Source organism: Mauremys reevesii, linkage group 20, assembly GCF_016161935.1.
Source record: "Mauremys reevesii isolate NIE-2019 linkage group 20, ASM1616193v1, whole genome shotgun sequence".
Lineage (NCBI taxonomy): Eukaryota > Metazoa > Chordata > Testudines > Geoemydidae > Mauremys > Mauremys reevesii.
Window position 1 is genome coordinate 19,606,536 of NC_052642.1, and position 12,269 is coordinate 19,618,804.

General features: G+C 38.8%; 1 protein-coding gene across 7 annotated transcripts in view; it reads right to left on the bottom strand.

The window, feature by feature from the left end:
- LOC120387279 overlaps nucleotides 1-12,269 on the bottom strand; it is an 80,515-nt gene that overhangs the window by 21,376 nt on the left and 46,870 nt on the right. For all 7 annotated transcript variants that reach the window (XR_005590095.1, XM_039507761.1, XM_039507762.1 and 4 more), the window contains 5 exons: nucleotides 11,399-11,603; nucleotides 8,537-8,715; nucleotides 7,591-7,756; nucleotides 4,961-5,122; nucleotides 3,945-4,108 (listed from right to left, as the gene is read on the bottom strand). Coding sequence is in view for 6 of the 7 variants with exons in the window: in XM_039507761.1 (XP_039363695.1) it covers nucleotides 3,945-4,108; nucleotides 4,961-5,122; nucleotides 7,591-7,756; nucleotides 8,537-8,715; nucleotides 11,399-11,603 (876 nt within the window). In the remaining variant the exon portion in view is untranslated. The remainder of the gene's footprint in view (nucleotides 1-3,944; nucleotides 4,109-4,960; nucleotides 5,123-7,590; nucleotides 7,757-8,536; nucleotides 8,716-11,398; nucleotides 11,604-12,269) is intronic.

The following is a 12,269-nucleotide window of genomic DNA, read 5'->3' on the forward strand; positions in this document are numbered from 1 at the left end:
GTTCTCAGCAGTTAAGTGTACGTTAATAGGTATTTCTCTGCAGAACAGATGGTTTTAAGTTTCATGGGTATCATTAATATTAAGATCTGTGCAGTGTATTTTAGAAGAGAGTTCTCAATTGTTAACACTCAACATAACACTGAACTAGTGGAATTTGATCATATAGGGAGGTTTAGAATATATAAAGAAGTTGGGGAGAGGTTTTTCATATTTTGGCTTATAACTTTTTGTAGTGAAAAACAGTATTGTTCTAATTCTGAAATATACTGCTAATCATGCTGTGAAAGGTTATTACTATAGTTATAAAATCCATTCCTGAAGGCCAGTTTTATTTTTTTTTCCCAGTAAAGTGAAAGTTCAAATGCCCTTTAAAATAAGCAATTCAGTACAAACCAATGCATTCACTATTGATTTATTTTATTCATAAAGTAATAATTACCTGGTAAAATTCAGTAAACTTCTAATTAAACGGAATGAACTTAAATAAATCAAAAAGGACAATGAATGCAAATATAGCATGATTAAACAACAATAATTTGTGAGAAAAAGGCACACAACTTTCAATTCCATTTTACTCTGAATCATATATTGAACAAAAACAGGCTTTTGAATTGTTTAAAAGAAAGCTGTATCCATTTTGCTCTTTGCAATGTCTGGGAGTCCATAAGGGAAGGTGAATCATCATTTAACTAAACTGTATTTGAAAGTAAAGTTTTTGATTCAGAGCTGCATTTTTGAGCCCTCTCCTGGCAATGCCAGCAATCTCAGAATGCAATGCCAGAGACTGTAACTCAGTTTTAGTCTAGTTTTATTGTTAAACTAATTTTAAAGAAAAACTTTGCTGTTTAATATTTAAACTGTATAATTATTCCTTTAACACGATGCCCGGAGACAGTGAAAACAATGAGTTTCAGCTGTACTGGTTGGTCTAGATTGTAGAGAATCTGCACAAGAGCACATCACAACTGCTGTGTATTGTGGAAGCAATTTCCACAGCAAATCTCTAAAGGGAGGAAACATACGTTTCTCCCACAAACGTGGGTGAGGCCAGTGGGTACATGCACATAGTGGATCCATGGAACTCAAATCCCATTAAATGAGGGAGCCACAAACTATATCCATTACCCCTGTTCAGTCCCTAACAGCAGTTGGCCTTGGTATGGGTATATGCTAGTGCCTTGGTCCTGAAACACAGACAAAAGGATTACTTTCCTCAGTCCTGTTGTGTTGCAGTGCAGATTCAAGCGAAGAAAACCTTTCCAACCAGCCCTTTGCTCACTTGGCAACTAGACACTAGAGAGATAGCTGGGTGCACAATAACTGCTTTGACAGATTTCCAAGGATTAGGCCTATCATTTTGAAACAAATATTCCATTTGTGAAAAATCAATATTTAGCTCCAGTTGGGGGGGGAGGGGCAGATTCTTTCAAAAACTGGATCTCAGGAATCTAGTGTAAATTGTAATTGCTACTGTTAATTTGTGCCAGTCATGTTAGAAGACTTTAAGAATATGAAGATATCTCCTTATTACTAGAGTAGATATACTAGACTGCTATATGTAAGAAGGAAGAATTCTGAACTGTAGAAGAGAAAATCCTCATACATTTGAGGAAAAGAGGAGCCAAATTATGACGTTTTTCTCCACTTAGAATGCAAACCTTTTGTTGTATTTACTCAAGGTGGATACAATGTCCACATATGAGGTATGATGCCGAAGTAAAGAGAATGTAAAATGAACTAAATTGTGTCTCTGAAATCCAATGGAGCATTGGAGTGGTGTGAACAGTGACTGCGGAGAAAGGCATTATGCCTCTGTAAGCCGTAATGCTTCCAGGCACAAAGGAGGAAATATATTTAGCAACAGAACTTGCTATATACACCTCTTTAAAAGGTGCAGCATATGCTTACTCCCTTTCCGGTGCACTAGCTGGCATGCAAGGGGCAAGACCTTGTTCATCCGGAGTTTGTAATGATGTCAATAGTACTAGCTGGATCCCCAATACTTTTGCTCATGAAGCACAAACAGCTGCATTATGGGTATGTAACATTTGGGCGCTCTTGGAAGGGAGAAAGAGTTTCTGTGCACCTCCTCCCTCCTCCTACAAGTCAACCACAGAGGAGCAGTAATAATTTCACTCTCTATTTTCTAATGGGTTAACTGTTGGCTTACAGAAATTAAATGATATCAAGCATATTGATGTATTGCATTCAATTATCTTCTTATATTGTAAATATATATTACATACAAAAAACTACATGAAAAGAACATTAAGATTGCAAGCCAAGAACTCAAAAGTTAGGAACTGCCTGTACAAACATAATTTGATCACCTTGTGCATATTAATTATGAGACAGCCTTTAATTACATGCTCACATACTATTTTTTCTCACAGAACCTCCTGCCCATTCAGTGCACAGGATGCGCCTACTCTGACAATGAATCAGGTTTGAGTAGTGAAGGAGACAGTTGTGTGTAGGACCCTTGCCTCATTTGTTGCAGAAGTTGGAAGGTGTGTAGAAAATGAGGCAGGGGATTACAGGAAGAGATAGGATAGTCACATGGTTAACGCACTTGAGTGCTGTCCTGGATAAATGTATTCTATCCATTCCTCTGCCACAGAATTCCTATGTGATAGTAGGCAGGTCACTTAAACCAAACTTATCAATAACTGGTCACTAATTGTGTGTTCCTCATTTTCTGGGTGTCCAACTTGAGACTGGGGCTGGAATGAAGAGAAAGTCCCTCTTTGCCCTTGTAGGCCAGGGATGGCACATGTATAGTCCAGTCATATGCACAATCTGGTCAGAAATAGGAGATATGAAGGGCTGGAGCATGCTCAGTGAGGATGGAATCTTCTGAGATTTTAGCTGCTAAACTCTAAGTCTCTATCGAGCAGGTGCACACTGAGAAATCATGGGCTTACAATGGGAAGTGTCTGGCAACCTTAACAATAGGCCATGCTACCAGCCCCGTCTATAATGCTATTAAAAACTCCATAAAATGAAAAGAAACATTAAAAATTAGTGTGTTAACTGCTGTTGAGCACAAATCGCACATTGATTTGTAGCTACAGAGTACTGGAAAGAGCACTCACTTTTAGTAACAAGCCCTTACTTAGAGTACAAAATTTATTTTGATAATAAAGAACATATATGTCCTAATGCAAATGGAGACAGATCTAATTCATTAAGCCACTGGGAAACTGGTCACTAGATGAAAATTAGACTGCTTTATCATTCCCTGTACCATGGTGGCCACCACCCAAGCAACCACTCCTGGTCAGGAGTGCATCTGCAGTGCCATGCTCTGTTTTCCCCTTCTTCAGGTCTCCTTAAACTTCACACAATCGCTCTCATTCGAATCACAACCCTGCCTGGGGTCAGGTTTCTTTATTTACAAAGTTCCAAGAAGAAACATTCACAGAACAAATCTTCCACCCAGCCTTAAGCAGTGCACAGCCCCTTCTCACTGAGGTGCTGTTTCACTTGGGTCTTCTTCTCCAGACCCAATACCCTTCTTCAGGGACCACTGCAGGAGACCTTCTCTCCCTGCAGCTTCTCTCCACAGTTCCTCTTCTAGCTTTTTCTTCACTGAGCGCCCTCTGACCCTTTAGAGACCCCTTAATTGGTTCAGTTAAGAGCACCTGTTCTGGCACAGGGGAGCTGGACCTATTTTTAATCACAGGGGCCAGTCATCATGTGACACTCCTTATGAATATTATATATTAATTGCTCAATCAAATTTCAAGTGCCAGATAACAGCTGGCATGGAAGCTGAACCATACCTATAAAGTTTGGGTTTATCAGCTTAGCTATTACCCTTAGACCTCACAGAAGTTTGTTTTTTCATTATTTAAAAGACAAAAAATATCTGTAAATATCCTTCTCTCTCTTGATATAGACCATTCGTGGGGAGCAAATGTAAAGAGGTAGTTATTACATACCACAGATGGATCAGTCCACCGTGGTGATCTCTGTAGACTTGTAAAATCAAGTTGGTTTGTTAGAAATTTTTCTTCTCCTGCCCATTGTTGAGGTAACTCAGGCAAATGCATGCTTGCAGCTCCCTTAAGGACTCTGGCTAACACATTTACATAATATCCACCAGCTGCATAAAAAAAATAGGCAGCACAGAAGATTAATTTGTACATATTTATGACTAGGCATCTAAAATACCAAGAAGTACAACCGTATTGCTACTTATAACTTTTACATTAAGTCAGATAGATTGTCAATGAGACAAACTGGTCTTTTAGGGGCAAATCCTGTCCACTTAGCAAAGCCCAAATAATAAAGTGGTATGTTGAGGACTACAGTGGAGGTTGAGGGGCAGGAATGGTGCTTCCTCAAGCAGTTGAGAGAAATGGCCAATGGTTCAATAAAACCGCAGATTCATTGGTCCCATCAAAAGAGAAAAACCCTGTCTGCTGGGAATCTGGGAGCCCCTGTGGAGCGCAACTCAGTCACATGCTGATGGTGCAGGTTCTCTGTGCTGGCTTCCAGAATCCACCCAATGGAGCAGAACCACCTGATTCCCTTGGACTACTGAGGGCTGATAGGATTTGCCCCTTCATGCTCAGGTGCATGGATTTTATGTTCCTGGTCTGTGAAAATCATTGTTGATGGGAATAAGAACGCCCAAAATCATAACTATTTTTAAAACACAAATGACATTTCTCTCTCCCTCCAATCATACTGTTAATTAGCCATACTATTTTATTTTACTTTAGTATTCTACTTTATTTTATTACTATACATTGTTCAGAGCTACTTGCAATAAAGACATTTCACAAACTACCTGTGCAAACTTATAGATCCTGCAAAAAAATCACAAGCACATTTACCATCACAGGGAATTTTGGTCATAGTGAAAAGTTTTGTTTTGTTTTGTTTTAAATAGCATTGCTTATTAAAATAAATAAAATACAAATAATAATAATCTTTGAGTATTTGTAATTACCTTTAAGTCCAAAGGCTTGCTTGATCTTTATCCGGATGCCTGCTTCTTGCCGATAGCGGACTGCATGATGTATATTGATATATTTTGGAAAGTGTTCTGGTCGTGAATGTCTTTTTTCATCCAATCTTTCCACATACCAGGCTTCCAAATGATCAAGTGTAACTGCAGAAACAACATTGACATCTTATATATAATTTGGCAATTGATTAAATGCCTTTTTTGATAATATCTTTTGAACAAAAATTGCTCAATTCTGCATTTTGATGCTTAAATCAGCACTTACACATCCAAAATAAACATTTTAAACATTTAAGTTCCACACCATGTATCCAAATATAAAGCAAAAGGTCTGTCTAGATTGCAGGCTTCACATGTCATCAGATGCATTTTTGCCCATACCTCCCTATTCTCCACACTCACGTCATCTAATTCAGTGATACTCGCATTGAGGCTCGGGAGCTGCAAGTGTCTCTTTAATTTGTCTCCTGCAACTCTCTGCAGCGCATGATATTAAAACACTGTGTGATTTAATTATTAATCAGTCTAAGTTATCAACCAATCAGGATGGTTCTACTATGTTATTAACCAATTATAGAATAGTAGGTCAGTCATTTTGCTGTGAGAATAATAGAAGAATAAGACAATAAGTGCACCTGTGATGGGATGGGGCACTTTCTTGTGTCTGTACCAAACCTATAAGCCAGAGTGTCTTGAGACCACTCCATGCCTTTTAGCCTCACAGATGTTGTACAGGGCATAGCAGGCCACAGTCATACAGATGGCATTGGCCATAATGGCACCCACATGGTTTTGTAGGCACCACCATCTTGCCTTCAGGCTGCCAAATGCACACTCCACCACCATCCTGCAACTGCTAAGAGTGTGACAAACTTCTCTGCCAGGCCCTCTGAGGTCAGAATATGGTTTCATGAACCATAGCAGGAGCGGACAGATCTCTCAGAATAGGAGTGGGCATCAACACCCAACTGATGATAATGTTATTAGGAGGAGATAAGGTCACTTCTTCACTAAGCAAGTAAATGCCAGATGATCTCAGCAATCTGGCATGATGCGCCTTGACATACTTCCTATGCTGGTGTTTCTGAATCCGCCTCTGTGGTTGATCAGGATTTGTGGAAACTGGGAGTAGTACCTTTTCGGCTGACATACTCATTGGCTCCTGCTGGTGGGCAATGGGGTTTGGGCAGTGGCGGCTCCAGGCACCAGCGCTCCAAGCGCATGCCTGGGGTGGCAAGCCGCGGGGGGCACCCTGCCAGTCCCTGCGAGGGTGGCAGTCAGGCAGCCTTCGGCAGCTTGCCTGCGGGAGGTCCACCGGTCCCGTGGATTCGGTGGCAATTCGGCGGCAGGTACGCCAAAGCCGCAGGACCGGTGGATCTCTTGTAGGCAAGCCGCCAAATCCATGGGACTGGGGACCTCCAGTGGGCACGCCGCCGGATCTGTGGGACCTGACGGGAGACCTCTTGCAGGCATGCCGCCAAAGGCAGCCTGCCTGCCGTGCTTGGGGCGGCAAAAAAGCTAGAGTTGCCCCTGGGTTTGGGGACCCTACTTTCTGCAAGAGAGCTATTATTTCAAGCACATTTCTTATGTCTGTCACCTGTGGGTAAACCACAGTGTTAACGGCTTCACAAACCTCCACTGCCACTGTTGGTCATCTCAGGTCTGCATAACATGGTGGTCTCACCATACTGTGCTAGCTGTCCTGCACCAGTCTATACATGAAAAATATGCAACAACTGCAGTATTCAACAGTCTGTAGAGTCTTCCATGAATGAACCCCACTCCGAGTCCTGCCACCTTTTGCATCTCAGACAGTGCTCCTGAAATGCCATCCAGTGTCAACAATGGGTCTGGAGCATGTCTCTGCAGACTGGACTTGGGGAGGTGCTTGTGCTTGGCCAAGCTCATATGTATTCAAACTAGGACACAGGTACATGCTGCAGTGTATACATAGCCCAAGAGACTTAAATTAGGAACTCTTAGGCTATGTCTAAACCATGGATCTTACAGCGGCACATCTCATGAACGGTAGCTACATTGGCGGGAGAGCGTCTTCCACCGACATAGTGCTGTCCACACTAGCACTTTTGTCGGAGAAACTTATGTTGGTCAGGGGAGTGTTTTTTTCACACCCATGACCGACAAAAATTTTGCTAACAAAAGTGCTAGTGTAGACAAAGCCTTACTATTTTAACGGATAGATGTTAAATTAAGATTAAATGTAAGTGTGACATTAATCAAAGCAGGATTATTTTAAATTCAACCTTGCCCATGCATCCCTTAGGTAGTGTCCATGAATAATAATATTTCCACATGAAACTACTATTGTTGAGTGCTTCCTAAGCAATTAGGAACAATACATTGATTAGTTACAAATACACATATTACTCAGTAAAAACAGTATGCCAAATCTGCTCTCAGATACCTATGTACCCTTTAGTATTGGATTCATGGGAGCTGCACGTGAGGGTCTGAGGACAGATTTGGCTCAGTGTTAATAAATGACAAAGAGATGTTAGATATATAAGTACTCATATTGTATTATGGTTTGTAAAACAAATAATAGCAGGAAGAACATTTGTGAATTCAGTACCAATAATTTTTTTTCATACCTTTGCTTTGTTCTTTGTCAATTAAACGCATTCCCATTTCTTGTACAAGTTTTGGGAAGCTGTTGTCCTTTTGAAAGCTGGATATAATCTCTAGCTCTGAATTACTGGGCTTAGCATCATTTGAGAAGTAATATCCCATCAAGTAGCTTGGTGCAGGCACTGAAAACTGTAAAAAACACTTGTCAAACTACAGGGTTCTGGAGTAAGATATTGGGATGACTCAGGAGAAATTAAACAGCTGCAATCAGCAATGATATCTCAACAGTTGCAAATCTTTGTCCACATAAATAAAAATAAATTTACTATAAACAAAACCATACACAGCAAAGATTCTCGATTTTGGAATTCACCCGGCTCTCAGCACTTGGATGTAGAGCCCTGCCTTCCCAGAATCTCCTTTTTCCGTCTCTCACAAACCCCTCTAACAGCCCCTCCCCTGAGCATCTATGAAAATTGAGGTGAAGGTGAAGATGGAGTTAGTCCCTTGTGTATTAGGTACTTATTAGTGCACTTACACTCTGTCACATCTAGGTACAGTACATTTCAGTCCCAAAGCCTGTAATTTCAAGCAGTTATGCAACTCCCTTGCCTACACTAGGATGTAAAAGCATGATTTTAGCATGTAGTAATAAAAATATTTTAAAAGTCTATTGTAGACAAGGCCCAGTGCTTCTGACACATGCTTCTCTGGTCAAGTTAAAGACTAGGGCACCTCTAAGGCTCCTCCTTCGGATCTAACTCAGCTAATTTAGCAAATGTTAAAAAGGCTGTGCCTTGTCTACATTAGACTTTTAAAATGTATTTATTAGCGCACATTAGCCAACAGGAGTTAATATCACACCTTTCCATTCTTATCTATATAAAGCATATAGGACTGATTTCCACAGTCCAGCATGCATTTCAAGCAGACAGAGTAACTATTATGGCTGAAACTCTATATACTTGCCTGAGTGTGTGGTAACAATCGAAGTAGTATAGTGCAGCAGGGAATGACTGGATACTGATTTAATGCAAATGGTGTAAAAGCTGCTGGTTCCTTCGTTGGCATCCCTCCTCTCAGTCTTAATTGAAATCCTCCTACGTTTAGCTTCCCATCATCATTAAACACACGTATCACAGAGTTTCCTATAAACATAAAGAAGAGGAAAAACTAGAGAGAACTAGGGATCACTAAAGCTTTTACAGTGCATTTGTTTGTTTTGAGTGTGTGATTTTTTCTCTTAAACGTTTCCAATATTTCCCTTAACAACTGAATGGATGAAGACTAGGTTCATGGAGAAACTACACAAGTGCCGCATTTAGAAACATCCTGATTATACAAAAGGGGTCTGACTTTTCATAGGATGTTGTAAAAGATGCCTCCGACAAGGCCAGGTCTCAGGATCTCTATCACTTCTTTCATGTATAAAAGCTGCTGTGACTCCTTTGCCCCCTACTTATCTCCTATGCCTCCATGTCATATGCTATCTTCCCCTACTTACAGGGGAAGTAACTGCAGGAACTCTCCTGCATTTTTAATATTATAAATGTTTAGAAAATACCTAGATTTGTTTTGTTATTAGTGTTCCTTTAATTGTTAGGTCTGAATACATTTTCTTCTTCCACTAAAATATGTAAATAATTAGAGCAAAAACAATGAATGTAGTTTATGCACTGTAATGCACAAATTCTATAGACAGGATTTTATATGGCCAGATGCTGCTGCCGTAACTCACTGTGAGTACTACCATACTCAAGAAGATCCTTATCAAATTGCTGTTTAATTTAAAACAAAAAAAAAAAGATCCATCTTCCCTCCCACCCCACCCCACCCCCAAAGTGACCTACAAAATATATATTGTTTTATGTCATCTTTTGGCCAGTGCAGTCGAGAAAATAAAAAATATGTCACTATCTTCTCAGATAGTCTCTGTCTCATTTGTCATAGTTATGGCATTCTGATGGAGGATCCTGTCTATATGCACAAGTGGAGAATGTAAGAATATAATTTCTAAAGCACAAATGTAATTAAAAGAGAGTTAAGGCTGAAAGGGTGTTTTGATAGGGTCCAACTAACATGCAAAACCAATGGTACATTTTCTTTACAAAACTTCCATATATTTAAATTAAAAAGTTAGAATGCCTGGACGTGAACAGTTAAAGGTATTTTTTACTGTTGATGTTCACACATATTCTTCCAAATTAACAGTAATTGAAAGGTTATATTATAGTGGGGAACTAACTGTATCCACATGAATCTATTCTATTCTATCAGGCTTGCAGTGTGAAACTAACTTCAATCTTATGCAACTATTACTTCTCCAAAATGAATGTTAGGAATAAGAAAAGCCTAACTAACCAAACTTGCCTGATCATTTTTGGTTATTATTCCTTTTCCTCCATTTTCAGCATATCCCTTAATTCTCTCCCTTTTCAGAAGCAAATCTGGATGTCCCTAACTAATATTTTTTATCACAGTTGCCATCCCTTTCCTGGTAAGTTACTCTGTATATAATTTACTTCTTGTGAGGAACAGTTCTGCCTGACTTCTCAGTTTAGAACAGAACAAACTCTGATTTTCTGAAACACTTTTCATATCCAAGTTATCCCAAAATGCTCCGCAGAAATAATGAGTTAGATCATGGCAACATAAGGAGTGTGTAAAGCCAACCTGGCAAGCCATTATGTGTTCCGAATAACTGACATACGGTCATGAACATTAGAATCAGCTTTAATGAGAGATATAATTGTTGATCAAGATAACAGGGTTATTTCCTATGCCTGAAAATTAAAAATTCATGAGATCTTTAACTTGCATCTGAAAAGCCACCATAAACAGGCACTAAGAATCTTAGTTTAATATCCTGTTAAACTTCCACTTTCAACATCTTTAGATTGCTACTTAGCTTTTAAAAGTCTCAAAATGTCCATCAGCTCTGGTAATCCCTATCCTAACTTTCCATATTTCTAACAAGTCACTTCAATGACTCCTTTTTTTTATTGATTAAAACGAGCCCAACTCCCTTTACCCTTCCACCTAATTGCAAGACTTGGTATCATATTTCTTACCCTTTGCCGCATCCTTTCCAAATTAACAACGCTGGTTCTATGCCTTCTCTTACACAGGTTTTCCAGATGGAAATATAAGAAGTGCCTAAAGCTGCAGCAGTAGTGTCTTTTGTTTTGTGTTCTGTCCATCTGCTAATACAGAGCCAAATACTGACATCTCTTTTCTAAGTCCCCTCAAGTCAATGGAACTACTTGTGTGATTAAGGTGAGCTGGATTTATCCAATAACCTAGCATCTTTTTTGCCTTTTTTTACTGCTATTGTGCACTGCTCTGATAGTTTTGACTATTTTTCTCACAACACATTCCAAATCCTTCTCCTGATCAGTAAACTGGAAGGCTTATTCCCTTGAACATAATTACCTGGTCTAGTTCCTTGTTTATTTGTCTAAATTAAATTATAGTTGCCATATGCTGGCCCAATCACCTAAATGATCCATTCTTTTGAATCCAGTTGCAAAGTATAGACTAGAAGTAGTTATATAAACAGTGGTTTAATTGCATTTCAGTTTAAAATATTTGTCTGTACTAATTTTCTATGCTTTATAAAAAAAAAAGGTTGGTGTTACTTTATTCTCAGGCCTCTGCTAGCAGTGATCCTCACAGTCCCTAGGAGGTGCGTTTCAACAGTTTGCATGTGCTATAAAACAAAGTTCTGTGCTCTATATTTGAGAAGACACAAACATCAGAAGGTGTGATGAGGAGCAAAAGAAATGATAGAGGAAAGAAAGAGGGCTAGGTAATAATACTTGCTTAATATACCTATTATAACAAGGTCTCCAGAATCTACATCCACTGTATAAACTTGAAGAAGAACACATGTATTGATATCCATTACTTTTGGATCATCTCCATTTAAGACCATTCGGTACTGGAATTCTGGATTTCGAGATGAACTATTAAGAAGTGGAAATGCCATAATATCAAGCAAGCTATTCAGCCCTGAATTCTTGATTTGCCCTGTTACCTAGGAGGAAAAAGTAAATGTTCAATGTGCTTTATTAATTATTATCATTACTTAATTTTGTTTTATGAATTTTGGACATAGAAAATTAATTTGGAAATATTGTAGAATACTAAAACCAAACCTAAAGAAATGTCTAAACAACCTTTTTGGAAACCTACATTGTAGGTCTTTGGCCCTAATTTTTAAATCACAAAGCCAAATTCTTTCTTATTAGGGCTGTCGAGCAATTAAAAAAATTAATTGTATTGCTAAACAATCATAGAATAGCATTTATTTAAACATTTGTGGGTGTTTTCCACATTTTCAAATATATTAACTTCAATTACAACACAGAATACAAAGTGTACTGTGCTCAGTTTATATTTATTTTTATTACAAATATTTGCACTGTAAAAAACAAAAGGAATACTATTTTTCAATTCCCTTATTGCAAGTAGTGCAAACTGTAGTGCAATCTCTTTATCATGAAAGTGTAATTTACAAATGTAGAATTATGTAAAAAAACCCTGCATTCAAAAATAAAACAAAGGTCACTCACTCCTACTTCAGACAATTGGTCAGGCAAATTTGGTTACAGTTTGCAGGAGATAATGCTGCCTGCTTCTTGTTTACAATATCACCTGAAAGTGAGACCAGAGGGTTCACATGGCACTGTTGTAGCCAGTG